The sequence below is a fragment of the Bombina bombina genome, chromosome 4, assembly GCF_027579735.1.
Source record: "Bombina bombina isolate aBomBom1 chromosome 4, aBomBom1.pri, whole genome shotgun sequence".
In the NCBI taxonomy this organism is placed as follows: domain Eukaryota; kingdom Metazoa; phylum Chordata; class Amphibia; order Anura; family Bombinatoridae; genus Bombina; species Bombina bombina.
The window spans coordinates 645,586,915-645,606,830 of NC_069502.1; the positions used below are offsets into that span (position 1 = coordinate 645,586,915).

The 19,916-nt window shown below is 36.7% G+C and overlaps 1 protein-coding gene across 6 annotated transcripts in view; it reads right to left on the minus strand.

The window, feature by feature from the left end:
- Positions 1-19,916, minus strand: part of LAMA2 (laminin subunit alpha 2) — a 1,406,020-nt gene that overhangs the window by 404,017 nt on the left and 982,087 nt on the right. For all 6 annotated transcript variants that reach the window (XM_053710700.1, XM_053710701.1, XM_053710696.1 and 3 more), the window contains one exon: positions 14,164-14,306. In XM_053710700.1, coding sequence (XP_053566675.1) covers positions 14,164-14,306 — 143 coding nt within the window. The remainder of the gene's footprint in view (positions 1-14,163; positions 14,307-19,916) is intronic.

Below are 19,916 nucleotides of genomic sequence, written 5' to 3' on the forward strand. Positions count from 1 at the left end.
ACCACCATTTCACCGCCAAATGCGATCAAATACAAAAAATCGTTCACTTTTTCACAAATTTTTTCACAAACTTTTGGTTTCTCACTGAAATTATTTACAAACAACTTGTGCAATTATGGCATAAATGGTTGTAAATTCTTCTCTGGGATCCCCTTTGTTCAGAAATAGCAGACATATATGGCTTTGGCGTTGCTTTTTGGTAATTAGAAGGCCGCTAAATGCCACTGCGCACCACAAGTGTATTATGCCCAGCAGTTAAGGGGTTAATTAGGGAGCTTTTAGGGAGCTTGTAGGGTTAATTTTAGCTTTAGTGTAGTATAGTAGACAACCCCAAGTATTGATCTAGGCACATTTTGGTATATTTCATGCCACCATTTCACCGCCAAATGCGATCAAATTGAAAAAAAAGTAAAATTTTTCACAATTTTAGGTTTCTCACTGAAATAATTTACAAACAGCTTGTGCAATTATGGCACAAATGGTTGTAAATACTTGTCTGGGATCCCCTTTGTTCAGAAATAGCAGACATATATGACTTTGGCGTTGCTTTCTGGTAATTAGAAGGCCGCTAAATCCTGCTGCGCCTCACACGTGTATTATGGCTAGCAGTGAAGGGGTTAATTAGGGAGTTTGTAGGGAGCTTGCAGGGTTAATTTTAGCTTTAGTGTAGAGATCAGCCTCCCACCTGACACATCCCACCCCCTGATCCCTCCCAAACAGCTCCCTTCCCTCCCCCACCCCACAATTGTCCCCGCCATCTTAAGTACTGGCAGAAAGTCTGCCAGTACTAAAATAAAAGGGTTTTTTAAAAAAAATAAAAAATTTTTTAGCATATTTACATATGCTAGGGTGTAGGATCCCCCCCTTAGCCCCCAACCTCCCTGATCCCCCCCAAAACCGCTCTCTAACCCTCCCCTCTGCCTCATTGGGGGCCATCTTGGGTACTGGCAGCTGTCTGCCAGTACCCAGTTTGCAAAAAAAAAGTGCTTTTTTATTTTTGTTTGGCTTTTTTCTGTAGTGTAGCTTCCCCCCCCCCACACAGACAAACCCCCACCACCTTGCTGATCTTTTTTTTTAAAAAAATATTTAGACATTTAAACATTTTTTTATTAATAAATTTTCTGTAGTGTAGCGGTTCCCACCCGCTCCCTCCCCATGCACGCGCCCGCCCCCGCCCTCCCGTGCACGCGCGCGCGTCCGTGCGCGCCCCCGCTCATCCCCGCCCACGATCCCGCCCCCCCTGCACATAACCAGGGCCATCGATGGCCGCCACCCGCCTCCCGGTCCGGCTCCCACCCACCAACGCAGGGAGCCACCGATCTCCGGTGCAGAGAGGGCCACAGAGTGGCTCTCTCTGCACCGGATGGCTTAAACAGGTTATTGCAGGATGCCTCCATATCGAGGCATCACTGCAATAACCGGAAAGCAGCTGGAAGCGAGCAGGATCGCTTCCAGCTGCTTTCCACACCGAGGACGTGCAGGGTCCTCGGTCGTTAAGGGGTTAATAAGCCCTTTGTTGGAGCAAACCTTCCAATCGCATGTGAAATGTATTCTATAACTCAAAGAGATATTGTATCTAACTGTCAGAAAACAAAACAAGTAGATTGATTTTCTCCCAGCTGTAGGTGCCACTCTAATGATTAAGGCTTCAAAACTTTGCTCAAATATGCAAAACATTATTCAGAAAAATTGTTCCAGCACAGCATGAGGGTAAAATCTAAAATTTTTTTTTTATTAATATACAAAAAAAACCTGTAACAATCAGGTGGGTAAAAAATGTCTAACGCATTTCAGCCATGAAGTTAGCTGTGCTCAAACATACAAAAACATACTGCTCGCAGCTGATTGGATGGAAGGTGACTCCTTTGCAAGTAACCATCGAAAGTTGATTCAGAATCAAATATGTTACAGTCATGAAGAAAATTACACATTATAGCTAATATAGGGTCGCTTTTCTGCATGTTTAACTTAAACAAACACTTCATAAAATCTTTACTCAAAAATATGCACAAGTGAATTGCTATTTTTTAAGCTAAATTAAAGAAAAAAAAGTCTGATAACCTTATAACAGTGATTCATAATGTTACATTCACTTTTTAAACCCAGAGGTAATTGTATTCTAAAGGCTTGATAATTGAAAAGCTCTCAAGCTAAAATTTGCCTTTCTAGAATTCTTCGATGGATCTCCCAGTACTAACAAGACTTCTTAAATAATCTTGCCAGAGTGGAGAGATTATCAGGTCTTTAAAGCAAATATCCAGTAAGTGCCTTGCTTAAAAACAGTTTGCCTCCTTCCACCTCTTATAGTTGTGATGCAGATTCAAATGCGAAAAATAAATCTCTTTCCTTACATTTCAAGTTGTAAAAAAGTAAAAGTAATACATAACTCATTATTATACAGACATACTTTATCATAGTCATTTGTGCAGGCAAAACATACAGGGAGTGCAGAATTATTAGGCAAATGAGTATTTTGACCACATCATCCTCTTTATGCATGTTGTCTTACTCCAAGCTGTATAGGCTCGAAAGCCTACTACCAATTAAGCATATTAGGTGATGTGCATCTCTGTAATGAGAAGGGGTGTGGTCTAATGACATCAACACCCTATATCAGGTGTGCATAATTATTAGGCAACTTCCTTTCCTTTGGCAAAATGGGTCAAAAGAAGGACTTGACAGGCTCAGAAAAGTAAAAATAGTGAGATATCTTGCAGAGGGATGCAGCACTCTTAAAATTGCAAAGCTTCTGAAGCGTGATCATCGAACAATCAAGCGTTTCATTCAAAATAGTCAACAGGGTCGCAAGAAGCGTGTGGAAAAACCAAGGCTCAAAATAACTGCCCATGAACTGAGAAAAGTCAAGCGTGCAGCTGCCAAGATGCCACTTGCCACCAGTTTAGCCATATTTCAGAGCTGCAACATCACTGGAGTGCCCAAAAGCACAAGGTGTGCAATACTCAGAGACATGGCCAAGGTAAGAAAGGCTGAAAGACGACCACCACTGAACAAGACACACAAGCTGAAACGTCAAGACTGGGCCAAGAAATATCTCAAGACTGATTTTTCTAAGGTTTTATGGACTGATGAAATGAGAGTGAGTCTTGATGGGCCAGATGGATGGGCCCGTGGCTGGATTGGTAAAGGGCAGAGAGCTCCAGTCCGACTCAGACGCCAGCAAGGTGGAGGTGGAGTACTGGTTTGGGCTGGTATCATCAAAGATGAGCTTGTGGGGCCTTTTTGGGTTGAGGATGGAGTCAAGCTCAACTCCCAGTCCTACTGCCAGTTTCTGGAAGACACCTTCTTCAAGCAGTGGTACAGGAAGAAGTCTGCATCCTTCAAGAAAAACATGATTTTCATGCAGGACAATGCTCCATCACACACGTCCAAGTACTCCACAGCATGGCTGGCAAGAAAGGGTATAAAAGATGAAAATCTAATGACATTGCCTCCTTGTTCACCTGATCTGAACCCCATTGAGAACCTGTGGTCCATAATCAAATGTGAGATTTACAAGGAAGGAAAACAGTACACCTCTCTGAACAGTGTCTGGGAGGCTGTGGTTGCTGCTGCACGCAATGTTGATGGTGAACAGGTCAAAACACTGACAGAATTCATGGATGGCAGGCTTTTGAGTGTCCTTGCAAAGAAAGGTGGCTATATTGGTCACTGATTTGTTTTTGTTTTGTTTTTGAATGTCAGAAATGTATATTTGTGAATGTTGAGATGTTATATTGGTTTCACTGGTAAAAATAAATAATTGAAATGGGTATATATTTGTTTTTTGTTAAGTTGCCTAATAATTATGCACAGTAATAGTCACCTGCACACACAGATATCCCCCTAAAATAGCTAAAACTAAAAACAAACTAAAAACTACTTCCAAAAATATTCAGCTTTGATATTAATGAGTTTTTTGGGTTCATTGAGAACATGGTTGTTGTTCAATAATAAAATTAATCCTCAAAAATACAACTTGCCTAATAATTCTGCACTCCCTGTACTTACTGATTAATCATTTTCTCAATTTATAGAAGCATTGTATTCACTACTGGGGAGCAGAAGTCCACAGGCTTTCTGCAAAAGGCAGAACCTATTTTAAGAAATCTTAGGTTGCCTTGGATTCCCATATAGAACCCACTATTCCTGAGTGCATCAGCTATCATGTGGCTTTATTTGAAGACGCAGATGAGTTTCCTTCCAAAAAGGAGAGGACGGATTTAGGTAGATATCACAAACACACCCAAAATGTGTATTGCAAAACATGCTTACATATGTTTCTACTATGGGTGTGAATACATGGATGTATAAATCCTATTTTCTATCCCACTCTTTAAGAATAATATTCAATACTGGAGTATATGAAAGTAAGAATATGCTAATAACACATCTGCCTATGTCTGCTTTGCATAACTGTATTACAAACTGATGCTTGTGCTAGAGCAACACCATTAAGTTATTAAAGTTTATAGACAAATAAAACAAAATGTTCCAGCAATTCTTCATTATGACTATTCAAGTAACTATAGCCACGGTGGCTTGAGCCCAAACCCAAGGGATAAATGTTATTTGCAAAGACAGATTAAAGAACAGTAAATGAATATTGGGAGTTTCCAAGCATTTTTTGCAAACAGAATTAAAGACAAAACAATAAGCAGTTTTCTTGACATCTTTTCTTTGGCTTCCAAATATTACTTGTTCTGTCAACATCAAATTTATAAAGCAGATGCTCTTGTTACTTGAATTCAGGGTGCACTAAGGCACTACAGAGTCAGTATGAATATTCTGAGTGGGAACCACCTTTACAAGAAAGAGGAAGAGATTATGAAAACAGCCTACAAGCACAATAGTATTAAAAAAATATAATGTGTTAGTCACCTGCCTAAAAGGTTAAAAAAGATGATGTTGCAGCACCTAAGAAAACAACTTCATATTCCAAAGAATAAATTGGATCCAGAGCAAGGAAGTAAAAACATCAAGGTGAGTGGGCACCCTTCAACTGAAAAAGCACTGAAACGAGGGGATGCTTCTGGGCGGCGGCCATGATAGTCGCTTATTTTAGAGGCTGAAGAGTCAGCCTAATATTTCTACTGCATATCGCCTGACTGAGGTACTATCCAGGGTCTAAATTGCTATATATCTAAACTACAGATCCTATTGAATAATTTGACCTAAAAAGTGGAGGCCACTTCAGCCCTGAAGTACTGGAACGGTTCACAGTGGCGGCCTACAACAGGGCCGGACCGTCACCTAACCCCCCGGTGATCCAGGTATAACAGCTTCTAAAGCTGTCTTCCTAATTTATCTTTGGAGCGGGGGCATTCAACATGCAATCATTTGAAGCTGCTCTATGGTCTCTACTGGAGGAGCATTACCAGAGACTGTCCTCTATAATCGCTAGTGGGTTCAGCATAAGACCGCGGCCCGGTATACTAGAAGATGAGGACCAACTCCTAGTACCTCCAGATGCCCCACAGAATGCTGTGAAACACTCACTCAACTAGCTGATAACCAGGCTACAGATAAGGAATGGAATATACTGCCTATGGTATTACGGCACAGGAACAGATCGACACCCCGGATGATCAAATACAGCAGAGAGCTGTCGAGACAATCAACCTTGTTCTCCCCTACACTTATCACACATACCGGCCGATTCAATGGGCTACCAACATGGCGATCTGCCCCACCAAGGGAAGCAGCAGCTGAAGAGGCATCTCCTTCTTCTAACAACTCGTGCAGTATGCGTGGGCCATAACAGTGGATCAAACAAAGGTGTCTCTCTAGCCCTGCAGGAGCAGGCTACACTACCAAGATTACCTGCTCTTGATCCATCTGTCAGAGGAAAAGTGAATACCAGAGACTCAGGAGAGTCTCGCTCTAGCAAGCCCTGAGATGGGCTTTGGCGGAGAACTGGAGCACCCTGCATGTCGCCCAACGATCTAAGTAAGCAACTGCCGCAAGTCTTCTCTCGAAGTTCAAAAACGGGAGTTGGTTAGTGACAGCGTACACCAGATGCATATGGGCCAAATTTTTATTTTTATTTCCCACCCTAGCTCTTAGTGGTTCAAGTTTAACAGGGCCCCCTAATATTCTGAATATCTGTAGCACATCTCCTTTTGTTGATAATGGCCAGAAAGCCTGATACCAGAGGTCCTACTTTGAGGCTACAACGTATGGCTAATTGTTTTTTCTCCTACTTGATCCACAAATGGGACATCTCCTAAGTTGTCATTTTGACTTTTATGTGACTACATAAAATGGAGCTGTTAACAAGTGATAACTGTATATACCGAGATGCTAATGTGCAAACTATTTTATTCTGCTGTTGGAGATAGCTGGACTCTTGTTTTATCAAGGATTCCATAAAGAGACTGTATTGGAGTGTTAGATTTTGTATACCTTACTGTCTAAAGCCAGTGTATTTAATTGTAATGATTCATGTCATGGGGATGATTACTATGTTGGGGGGCTATGGTGCAATCGCTGTGACATACTAAGCTGTTAGGGTATCAACGTTAAATACATATCTCAATACAACAGGGTATGTTTATATCAGGTTCATATACTGAATGATCAGACATGAGTAGCTCCTTTTGTAGCTGATTTTAAGATAGCATCCTATAAGAGCCTCTGAGGTATATCTGCCTGTGGCCGGGGCAGTAACCTCTATTTTCAATACAAGGAGCAGCCCAGAGCTTTTATGATCCTTAATATTAGTAGATATCTCATTACTCATACCCCCCTAAAAGTTAGGCATGTACTGGACCATATATCCAAGATATTAAGTACTACTGAATTTTCATTAAGCGAGTAATGTGAAGAAATACCATGTATATGCCCTCTACCAATATAGAGTACACTAATACCAATTCTTACAGTTACCTATTGGGCCACAGCGCTTAACATTATAAGTCTTGTTTAAAGGGGCCCACAGCCGTCCAATATTTCTTTTTAAACCCTCTGTCTATACTGTTTTGGTTCCAGTGTTCTAGGTTTGTACCTCATATATTTTGAAGTTCCTATTGCTATGTCTAATTATGATGTACTTCCAGAGGCTTATCATATGAACATCACATATTTTTGTATATCAATGGTTTTGCTACACGTATATATTAGAATATTCTTGAGATAAGCTGTACTGTGGGGGGGGGGGGGGGGGTGGAACTACCAGAGTGGCTGTTTTATATCTCCATAGTGTGCTCAATGCCTAAGCCACAACTAACCTACCACATATATAACTACTTCAGGGCTGTCCAACTAGATATAAAATAAGAGCAGTCCACCTTCTTTATTACTTGTCCCTGTGTCTTTATTTATATATTTGGCCCTACGATAATGAATTAGTGGATGTGTGCCCCTCTACTATATTATTCTCTCTCAGCTTAGTCCTCCTTAAAATGTACCCAATTAGATATCTCACATAAATAAAATCTCCCCCTATGAGAACCTTAATGAATATATTTTATGGTCATGGTTAAGAGGCTCATCTTAGATATTAATTCCCAGATTAGTTCACAATTCTCTCTCTTAGAGAACTTACATATGATATACAGAGTCCTCTTTAGATCACCCATTATGGACACAAGGCGCATCTTCATATTTGATATCTTCTCTGGTGTTATATTTCCTCCACAGGTTATATATTTGTTTATATTTATGGCCTTATACTCTTGTTCTTCTTATACTGTTTTATATATTACCATGTGCTGAAGTCTAAAAGTGGCTTTGTCTTTATTTGTGGCTTTATTCTTCTGTTCCCCTTATACTGTTTTATTCATTGTCAAATGTTGAAGCCCAAAAGTGGCAATGTTTTCATATCAATGGTCCATGAGTGACCACCTATACCATCAGTTTTCCTCCTTTATATTATTCAAATGTATCAGGGTCCATGAGTGTCCCATTGTGGCATGGGAGGAACTTATATTTGTTAAAAAGAGGTTCCATTCCAATAAGTACTATAACAGTAACGTTGCTCTGTATCTTAATTACTTAGATACTTATAATAGTATCATAATCTGTGATGTATCACTTCTTATATTTGTTGTACATGAATATACTACTGTACTTCCTAACAACCTTAATAAAAGAAAGTTAAAAAAAAAAAAGCACTGAAACAGCAGAAGACTGCACTGTCAAGGAATTAGTGGACAAAACTTTATCTACATTTTGAAGAAAATCAAACTGTTGTTAAAGAGATAGGGCGAGAGAGGAATAGTTGAAACACTAACACTTTCTTAAAAATACCTAAAATATTCATTAGCAGTTATCAATATAAATTTTTAAACACTTTTGGAAATCATACTTTCTAAAATTCCATTGTTTATGCGGAAGGATGTCTCATTAATCATTCTGAAATCTTTGCAAAAATTAAAAAAAACAAAAGAAATGGTAAATTCTATTCTGCTTAAGTAAACTAGATCAGAGAACCAACAGCTAGATTACGAGTTTTACGGTAAGAGGGGTGCGGTGCTAATTTGCACGTTATTGTCACTGGTCACTTACCTACAGCGCTGGTATTACAGGTTTTAATAAACCCGGCGTTATCAGACAAGAAGTGAGCGTAGAGCAAAATTGTGCTCCATACCGCACTCCAATAACAGCGCTGCTTAAGTCAGCAGTGAGCTGGTTTTACATGCTCGTGCACAATTTCCCCATAGACATCAATGGGGAGAGCCGGATGAAAAAAGCCTAACACCTGCAAAAAAGCAGCGTAAAGCTCCATAACGCAGCCCCATTGATTCCTATGGGAAAACAAAATTTATGTTTACACCTAACACCCTAACATGAACCCCGAGTCTAAACATCCCTAATCTTACACTTATTAACCCCTAATCTGCCATCCCTGACATCGCCGACACCTACATTATAGTTATTAACCCCTAATCTGCTGCCCCGACATAGCCGACACCTACATTATACTTATTAACCCCTAATCTGCTGCCCCCAACATCGCTAACACCTACATTATACTTATTAACCCCTAATCTCCTGCCCCCAATGTCGCCACAACCTACCTACACTTATTAACCCCTAATCTGCCGCTCCGGACATTGCCACCGCTATAATAAACATATTAACCCCTAAACCGCCACACTCCCACCTCGCAAATGCTAGTTAAATATTATTAACCTCAAATCTGCCACCCCTAACATTGCCGCCACCTACCTACATTTATTAACCCTTAATCTGCCGCCCCCAACGTCGCCGCCACTATTATTAAATTTATTAACCCCTAAACCTAAGTCTAACCCTAACCCTAACACCCCTAACTTAAATATAATTAAAAGAAAGCTAAATAAAAAATCATATCATTACCTAAATTATTCCTATTTAAAACTAAATACTTACCTATAAAATAAACCCTAAGCTAGCTACAATATAACTAATAGTTACATTGTAGCTAGCTTAGGTTTTATTTTTATTTCACAGGCAAGTTTGTATTTATTTTAACTAGGTAGAATAGTTACTAAATAGTTATTTACTATTTACTAACTACCTAGTTAAAATAAATACAATGTTACCTGTAAAATAAAACCTAACCTGTCTTACACTAACACCTAACATTACACTACAATTAAATAAATTAAATTAATTAAATGCAATTACCTAAATTACAAAAAAAACCCACTAAATTACACAAAATAAAAAACAAATTATCAGATATTTAAACTAATTACACCTAATCTTATAGCCCTATGAAAATAAAAAAAGCCCCCCCCCAAAAAAAAACCTCTAGCCTAAACTAAACTACCAATAGCCCTTAAAAAGGCCTTTTGTGGTGCATTGCCCCAAAGAAATCAGCTCTTTTACCTGGAATTTTTTTTACAAACAACCCCCCCAACAGTAAAATCCACCACCCACACAACCAACCCCCCAAATAAAATCCTAACTAAAAAACCTAAGATCCCCATTGCCCTGAAAAGGGCATTTGTATGGACATTGCCCTTAAAAGGGCATTTAGCTCTATTGCTGCCCTAACCCTAATCTAAAACTAGAACCCACCGAATAAACCCTTAAAAAAATCTAACACTAAACACCGAAGATCCATTACAGTTTTGAAGACCGGACATCCATCCTAACCGAAGCCGGGAGAAGTCCTCAGCGAAGCAGAAAGAAGTCCTCAACGAAGCCGGGAGAAGTCTTCATCCAAGCCGGCAGAAGTGGTCCTCCAGACAGGCATCTTCTATCTTTATCCATTCGGAGCGGAGCGGGTCCATCTTCAAGACATCTGGTGCAGAGCATTCTCTTCTGTTGATGGCTAACGACGAATGAAGGTTCCTTTAAATGACATCATCCTTGAATTCCGATTGGCTGATAGAATTCTATCAGCCAATTGGAATTAAAGGTGACAAAATCCTATTGGCTGATGCAATCAGCCAATAGGATTGAGCTCACATTCCAATCAGCCAATAGAATGTGAGCTCAATCCTATTGGCTGATTGGATCAGTCAATAGGATTGAAGCTCAATCCTATTGGCTGATTGCATCAGCCAATAGGATTTTTTCACCTTTAATTCCAATTGGCTGATAGAATTCTATCAGCCAATTGGAATTCAAGGGACACCATTTTGAATTAAGTCATTTAAAGGAACCTTCATTTGTCGTTAGCTGTCAACAGAAGAGGATGCTCCGCACCGGATGTCTTGAAGATGGACCCGCTCCGCTCCAGATGGATGAAGATAGAAGATGCCGTCTGGATGAAGACTTCTGCCGTCTGGAGGACCACTTCTGCTGGCTTGGATGAAGACTTCTCCCGGCTTCTTTGAGGACTTCTTGCCGCTTCGCTGAGGACTACTCCTGGCTTCGTTTAGGATGGATGTCCGGTCTTCAAAACTGTAAGTGGATCTTCGGGGGTTAGTGTTAGGTTTTTTTAAGGGTTTATTGGGTGGGTTTTAGTTTTAGAATAGGGTTTAGGCAGCAATAGAGCTAAATGCCCTTTTAAGGGCAATGCCCATCCAAATGCCCTTTTCAGGGCAATGGGGATATTAGGTTTTTTTAGTTAGGATTTTATTTGGGGTTTGGTTGTGTGGGTGGTGGGTTTTACTGTTGGGGGGTTGTTTGTATTTTTTTTGTACAGGTAAAAGAGCTGATTTCTTTGGGGCAATGCCCCTCAAAAGGCCCTTTTAAGGGCTATTGGTAGTTTAGTTTAGGCTAGAGGTTTTTTTATTTTATTTTTGGGGGGCTTTTTTTATTTTCATACAGCTATTAGATTAGGTGTAATTAGTTTAAATATCTCAAAATTTGTTTTTTATTTTGTGTAATTTAGTGTTTGTTTTTTGTAATTTTTGTAATTGTATTTAATTAATTTAATTTATTTAATTGTAGTGTAATGTTAAGTGTTAGTGTAAGAAAGGTTAGGTTTTATTTTACAGGTAACTGTATTTATTTTAACTAGATAGTTAGTAAATAGTTAATAACTGTTTAGTAACTATTCTACCTAGTTAAAATAAATACAAACTTGCCTGTAAAATAAAAATAAACCCTAAGCTAGCTACAATGTAACTATTAGTTATATTGTAGCTAGCTTAGGGTTTATTTAATAGGTAAGTATTTAGTTTTAAATAGGAATAATTTAGGTAATGATAGTAGGTTTTATTTAGATTTCTTTTAATTATATTTAAGTTAGGGGGTGTTAGGGTTAGGGTTAGACTTAGGTTTAGGGGTTAATAAATTTAGTATAGTGGCGGCGATGTCGGGAGCGGCAGATTAGGGGTTAATACATTTATTTTAGTGTTTGCGATGCGGGAGGGCCTCGGTTTAGGGGTTTTTAGCACTTTAGTTATGAGTTTTATGCTACAGCTTTGTAACGTAAAACTCATAACTACTGACTTTAGAATGCGTTACGAATCTTGCGGGATAGGCTGTACCGCTCACTTTTTGGCCTCCCAGAAAAAGCTTGTAATATCGGTGCTATGGAAGTCCCATTGAAAACAGACTTTACGCAAATTGAGTAAGTTAATTTGTGGTATGGCCAAAAAAGTGTGCAGGACAGCTGTACCTACAAGACTCGTAATAGCAGCGGTAGTGAAAAAGCAGCGTTATAACCCATGACGCTGCTTTTTTACTCATAACTCGTAATATAGCCGCAAGTTATTCTTTTCAAGTTAACAGCCCCAATTATAATATTCTACTTAGTATGCTTGACCTTTAGAATATGTATCTGAAGCAAAAAAGAAAAAGAAAGAAATAATCTAGTCTGAAGGAATTTTCATCATAACAACTGGTGTAACTTTGGCACAACTTCCGTAACATTGCACTTTTCCATTAACACCATAAACTTTTCTTTTTTTATTTTACATCCCAATTTATGGAATATTTCGAGAAAAATATCTATGGTGAGACACCAATCCCCTGGATAAACTGTCTGACAACTCTGAAAATCTGCTTGGAAATTGAGGAGACCTGGAATGTGAACTGAAACTATGGCCTTTCAAGGACACAAGTGCATTCTGATTTGCAGACCAGCTGGATGCATCCTATATAGATGCTACTAGTGTAATGTTGTTTGAACATAACATTGACATACAAGGGAGTCCAAGGTTTTAAGAGCTAGAAAAATCTGATTTCCAGAACATTTATGTGTAAAGAAGAGTCCTGAAGGTACCATATTTCATGAATATTGTAATTACCCCAGCGTCATCCAGGCTGGTATCAGTAAAAATGGAAATAATTGGTTGCAGAAAACCTCCTTTTTGCAGAATCTGCTTTCTCCTCAGAGAATGCATTTGGAAATCCCTATTCCAACAGGTTAAGGATTATTTTATGGAAATATAATTCTAGAAAAGCTAATAAACCACCAGAGCAGACCACCATAAAAAATGGACCTAGTATCAGTTATAATACATTCCAAACACCTTTTATTATATTAAAACCAATTTCTAAATAAAATAAATGACCAACTTTAGTATAAAATTATAATGGAACATTTGCATGCTATGCATATCTATGTAAATGTTTTACATACTGGACCAATAAAGGGCAAGATTACAAGTGGAGCACAAAATATTGCTTTCACAAGGGTGATATTTGCACTCCACTTAATAATACCAGCGCACACAAATGTGCACTGGTATAACATGTTAGGTTCAATGCAAGCGTGTTTCCATAGGCTACAATAGGAACCTCGTTCTCAAGCCGTGAGTCACGGCATGAGAACCTAGCTCAACGAAGGGAGTAAATCACTCAGTCATGTGCAGCAAATTATAAATATATACGTATATGAATATATACATATATATTTATGTGTTTATATGTATATATACACATATTAACACATAAATATATATATGTATATAAGTATATACATATATATTTACTGGGAACACACAGTTCCCCATAGACTGCAATGTAAAGGCACTTTTCAGTGCCATTTTTTTCTAACACCCCACACACTTTGTGCTGTGTTTTTTTTTTTAATTATTATTATTTAAAAAGCTCAATTTTTAAAATAAAATAAAAACCTACAATATACTTTATTTTTGGGCCAATTGGGGATATTTTGAAAATTAACCAGAGATCTGACCTTTATTTTCGGACAGCTAATTGCTACCACAAGCTCACGGTAGAAATAACCAGCCACTTATAAATGGGAAAGTTTGTCCATTTACAGGCGTGCGATAAATTAAGGCACAACTTGTAATCTAGCCCAAAATGAATATAGGAAGAAGAACAACTAAAAGTGCTACAAGCCTCAGGATCATCTACCATGAATTTGAAGATAGTCATATAGCTATGGGAGCCCAATTTACACATTTGGAGAAATCCCAACTACCTATAACTATAAACTAAATATAGAAAATATAGCTAGAACATAATACAGTTGAACTCAAGAGAACCTTTCTGGTTCTGTTAACCAGCTCAGAATCTAAATAGATTATTTTTAATGTAATTCTTTTGTTTTACAGTGACATATTTTAATAAGTGACACATTACATGCATGCATTGATTATTACATAAATATTTACATTGTTAAAATATCTAATATAAAATTAATTTTACTTTGATATAAAGATGATGATTATTAATGTTACATTCAGCGCAGTTATATGATAACTAATCTATTTTTGTGTGTTATTTAAATAGGAAAATGTTAAAAGTTTTCATAGGCAGAAAATGTGGTAACTTTATGTGATTATAGCTACTTTGGAAGAATACATTTACCTTTAATTCCTGTGTCTCATTTTCAAAACTGAACAGCATTTTGTAAGGTGGAGGCAGCGGGCCAGAAAGATTGACGCTCATGACCATCTGGTTTAGCTGATCCAAGTCATCAAGAAGGAGCCCTGTACATTCATCATCACAAACTGTGAAGAGGACAGCAAAGAATATTTATTTCACGTAAACACCTGAGGCAGATGTTCAATATTTCTGCACCGTGGCATTTAGAAGTGCACGTAATAGACTGTGAATGTGTCTGATGCTAATCCCATAATAAGCCCACAAAACAAAAACAGCCAGAACAAAATAAATGTGTGGAACATATAATTAATTATGGTATATTAATAAGAAGACCTTTTTAATTATTACTCTATTATTGTGTCAGTCTCTCTGTCTATCTATCTATCTATCTATCTATCTAAATACACATATAATCACACAGTCCATGTGGTGCATTTTATAGTAAATACCCTGTAATGTATTTAACTAGATACATCTATCTATCATCAATCTATCTATCTATCTATCTATCTATCTATCTATCTATCTATCTATCTGTCTGTCTGTCTGTCTACAAATTTACACACACAGTAGGTTTAATAAACAAAGAAATATAAAAAAAACAATCTGATGCCCCCTCAAGATTTCTACTCACTCAGTTCAACCTCAAATCTGAGGTAAATAGTGGCATATTAACACAAATCCCAAAATGTCAGCAGAAGTGCCCTGTAGGTTGAAGTCCTTATCACCAGATAGGCACAGAGAGGACTGGAGCCTTCAGGGACTTCTGCTGACATTTTTAGGATTTTAGTTAATAAACCACTACTTACTTCATACACGTGGAGGTTGAACTGAGTGAGAAGAAATCTTCAGGAGGACAGCGGATTGTTTTTCATGTATTTGTTTGTTCATTAAACCTACTACACTAGATGGAGGATATATGTACTGTGTGATTATAAGTGTATTTAGACAGACAGACAGACAGACAGACAGATAGATAGATAGATAGATAGATAGATAGATAGATAGATCATTAAAAAAATTTGTGTTAAATATAGGAAAGGAAGCAGTACTACTATGTTTTGCAAACTACTTTGGAATGTTATTGAATAACCTAACTTTATACTAAAAACTAAATTGAACATCATAAATTTGGTGTTCTGTTGCCAATGATCCCTTCCCTGCTAAAGCATTTCACACCCCTGTGTGTTTTCAACTCTCCCACTAATGATATTTACTCTTCAATTTCAGTGCTTTCATTTTGTTACCCATGCAAATCAGATTTTCCTACAGGAAAAGCTGAAATCTAAACATTTATGATTTCACATTTAGAATAAATTTACCAACACCAATATTTAGGATTCTATTTCAATGATTTTAAATAAAAAGAAATGCATTAAAATATAAAAGCTAATATTTCACTTTTATTTGTCAGTTTAAATTATCTTAATATTTAAGAGGAGTAGAAATAAAATATCTAACGATGCAATGGCCCCATTTTAATCAATTACTAAAACTTCTAATTGAACTCAGGTGATTATTAATATATTTATAAACTTTAAAATTGAAATTGCAATGATAAATGAAAATGACAAATTTTAGTTCTGTACATGTGTCAGATTAAATGTGTAGCGGATGAACAGTACCCACTGCAAGCTCGCTGAGAGGTTGTCTAACTGGGAAACCTCTCCATCCTTTAGTTAGTGCATGGGGCCACATTTGTTGAAATTTAATGTGGATGACAGTAGATATTTACCTACAAATGAGAATTCTAAACTTTTTTTAAGAATTGTATTATGTCAACAAAAACACAGTTAATTAAATTAATATTTTAATTATATCTTAGTTCTTTTATACTGTATATTTCTCTATTAAAGGGATATGAAACCCAAACATTTTCTTTCATGATTCAGACAGAGAATACAATTTAAAGAATCAGAATTTGTTTCATTCCCATGATATTTTTTGTTGAAGAGATACCTTCTGGTACATGCCAGGAAATAGTGCTACCATCCACTGCTCTTTCAAAAAGATAACATTATTGCAAAACTTCTGCCATATAGGGAGCCAAAAATGGGCTGGCTCCTAAGCATACATACCTGCTTTTCAATAAAAGATACCAAGAGAACAAATACAATTTGATAATATAAATAAATTAGAATGTTGTTTAAAATGGTATGCTGTATTTGAATTATTAAATATTTATTTGGGGGTTACATATCCCTTTAATTTTTGTTGTTATTTTTTTTCTGACATCATTTATACTAACTCAAGGTTTGTTTTTTCCCCTATGAAACAGTACAGATCTGCCAGACTAAAGAAAAAACTATCATATTATTTATAGATTACCTGCTTGATGCATAATTCTGTCAAGCTATATTAACATTTAGTCAATGTACCAAACTAACAGCATAAAATAGGCTTTGCATAACATGATAGATTGCTGTGTATTTAAATAGTAAAGAAGCATATCTGGATGGTGACAGCTTCCTATTTTCATAATGGCTCTATTTTAAGATAGTATAATGTTTAAAATAACCCATTTTTGTCACATGTAAGACAACTTTTAAATATCATCCAAACAATTTAAGACATTAATAACACAGGGATCATGTGGCTACTAACCATAGAGAATATTTTTAAAGTATTTATCATGACGTGATAAAGTTTTCAAATAGCTTTTGTAGAAACAATACTGAAGTAGCGTCACCATTTATTTTTAAGAAAAATTTTAATTTGCCTAATGAGTGTTAAAAAGGGACACATATGAAAAATACACATGGCAGGGCTGTTTTCAGGGCTGTTTAAAGACATGTTTTGTAAAGAACCCTGACATATGTATTTTTCATATGTATCCCTTTTTAAAGTGGCAATATGGTCACCCTAATTTTAATGTGTCTAATGATTGTTAAGAAGAGTTTTTGATTTAGTTATGAGTTAAAGAAAACTTCATAACTATAATTTCTTAAAAATAAATGGTGACGCTACTTCAGTATTGTTTCTACAAAAGCTATTTGAAAACGTTATCACGTCATGATAAATGATTTAAACGTCTTGAGACGTCTTCACCCAGCCGGGCACAAGTGGACTTCCAGAGGGGCAGAAGTCTTAATTTAAAATGCTTTCTAAAATATATATTTTTATTTAGGAGCCTATAGCATGTAGAATTTTGCCTGAAAACTAGAACTGTGTCTACCAGCAAATTTTACATTAGTTTGTTGTGCGAGTTCCACACTTCCCTATAGCCTTTCATCAAATAAAAAAAGGAGAAATATATTTAACACAAGTATATTTTACAACAGATATTTAGAATTAGGAAAAATATTTTGCATGAGCTAGTCATAATCTAAAATATTTCACCATGCACAATTAGCAAATAGATTATAATGAAAAAACAATGGGAATTAAAAAAAAATCACATCTCCAGAAATTTTGCATCCCTGGTTTACAAGGTAAAACAACAGGATCATGCAATGAAAAAGAGTTCAAACGTTGCTTTAGTAAACAATAATTGCAATATTACATGTTATTAAACACACTTGCACTATAAAAGACAGCACATTTTCACTATCACTCCAAATAAAAGTTTGGTAATTATATTATTAAGTAATTCAAACACATGCACAAAAATATGTGATTCCAAACAGTGTATTACTTTACCGTACACAAGATAGTGACAATGACAAGACTGAAATTATATTTACTTTTCTCCAGCTCCATGCTCCAAATTCAGATATTTTTTCTGCATTATAATAAGTTTCTGTTTGGGCACCTACTTATTCATCACATGAAGATGAAATTAAAAAGCATTAATAAACAAACTGTTTTACCAAAAACACGCATGTTCCTTTTAACTCTAAAATCTGAGAAGCAGTTAGGGAAGAAATAATTAAAAGATATATTTAATTTAAAACCTCTTCAGCAGTGATTATTAGCTGGGAATGTCACCTAAGATGGCTATACTAAAGTAAGGCTAACTAGAAAACAAATTGAATACTGACAATTTTATTAAATTGCATAATAGATTTGCTAGATAACTATATTTCAGTTGTTCAATGATTGCCTAATATTAATTCAGTTAGTGAGTTTCCCATGGGGCTGATTTATCATGGCCCAAATGGGGCCAAATACCCTCGTCTTAAGACCGCTGCTCCTTAACTCGTCCGCCACCTTTGAGGCGGCGGACAGCATTGCACCCAATTGCATACGATTGGGTTGATTGACACCACCTGCTAGCGGCCGATTGGCAGTAAATCTGCAGGGGGCGGCATTGCACAAGCAGTTCACCAGCACTGCTTGTGCAACGATAAATGCCAACAGCGCATGCTGGCGGCATTTATCGATGTCTGGCGGACATGATCGCTACATCGGATCATGTACGCCAGACAAATGATAAATCAGCCCCCGTGTCTCTATTAATCATGGGAGGATCATATGAATTTCAAACTACAATTATACTGTCCTAAAGCAAAAGAAACAAATACAAAAATCAGTTGCTGACCACAACTAAAATGAATCAAATGTAGTTATGCAACCACGTAAGATTATTGGACGCAACAACAAAAAAATTAGATAATTTAAAATATTTATTTTATTATCTCACATTTCTACTAGAAATTCAAATTTTATTCTATATTTATAGGAAATATATTAATTTGATAAGTTTCTGCAAATTTTTATTTGGAATTTTTGCAAGCAATAGAAGTTGAATTATCCGTCAGTTATAAAATGAAGGCTATACCATCCATGACATCAATATGCACTTGCTAACCAGCATCTAATAGGTACTATATCACACTAGCAACAATCATATATTATAAAAATATAAATTGTTACACATATTGTAAAATCTTTATTGAGAATTGCAGGGTTTTGCTATTTTATTGCATCAAGGAGAATAGCCCTTGCAAAGCTCTCTTTAGCATGTTTATCTGGGTAGCCAATGGCCAATAATAGGCCAGATGTAAATTAGATCAGGTACTGATATGAGCGACCATAGGGTGTCATATTAAAGGGCAGATAATCTTTCATTCTCACTGAAGTGGAAAAAAACTAAATTTTCAGAGGTGAATTTCAGGTAAAGCAGGTATAATAAATACTGAAGTTACAATGCATTATTTTCACATTATGCTAATTACATTTTACAATGGGGGGTTAATTTTGATCTTAATATACCTTTAAATTTTGAGGTAAAACAATGTTTTTAAGCAAAAACAAACAAATAAGTCTCTTAAAGTGAAAGTCAACCACAGCGTTTTTGAAACGCTAGGGTTGACTGTTGAAACAAATAAAGGGCTCTTTCATTCATGAAGTATAAGATACTTCATGCAGAAAGTACCTTTTTTCGTTTCAACTGATCGCCATTCTTAGCTGCTACAGCAGCCCACGGCCCAAAATTTTTTTCTGCTAAGAGGTGATGTTTTCCAATAGCCGTGCGGTAAATCCGGTTTGACGCCCATGGGAGCCGGATTTACCGTACGGCTATTGGCTAAGAGGTGAAAATATTTTTTAGCCGTGGGCTGCTGATATGAAACCTATTTTTTTTCTGTCATGATTCAGACCTGGGTAGCGCTTGCTGATTGGGTGCTGAATTGTAGCCACCAATTGGCAAGTGCTACCCAGAATGCTGAACCATTAATGGACTGGCTCCTAAGCTTACATTCCTGCTTTTTCAAATAAAAAAAACAAGAAAACAAAGAAAATTTGATAATAGGAGAAAATGAGAAAGTTGCTTAAAATTGCATGGGTTTAATATC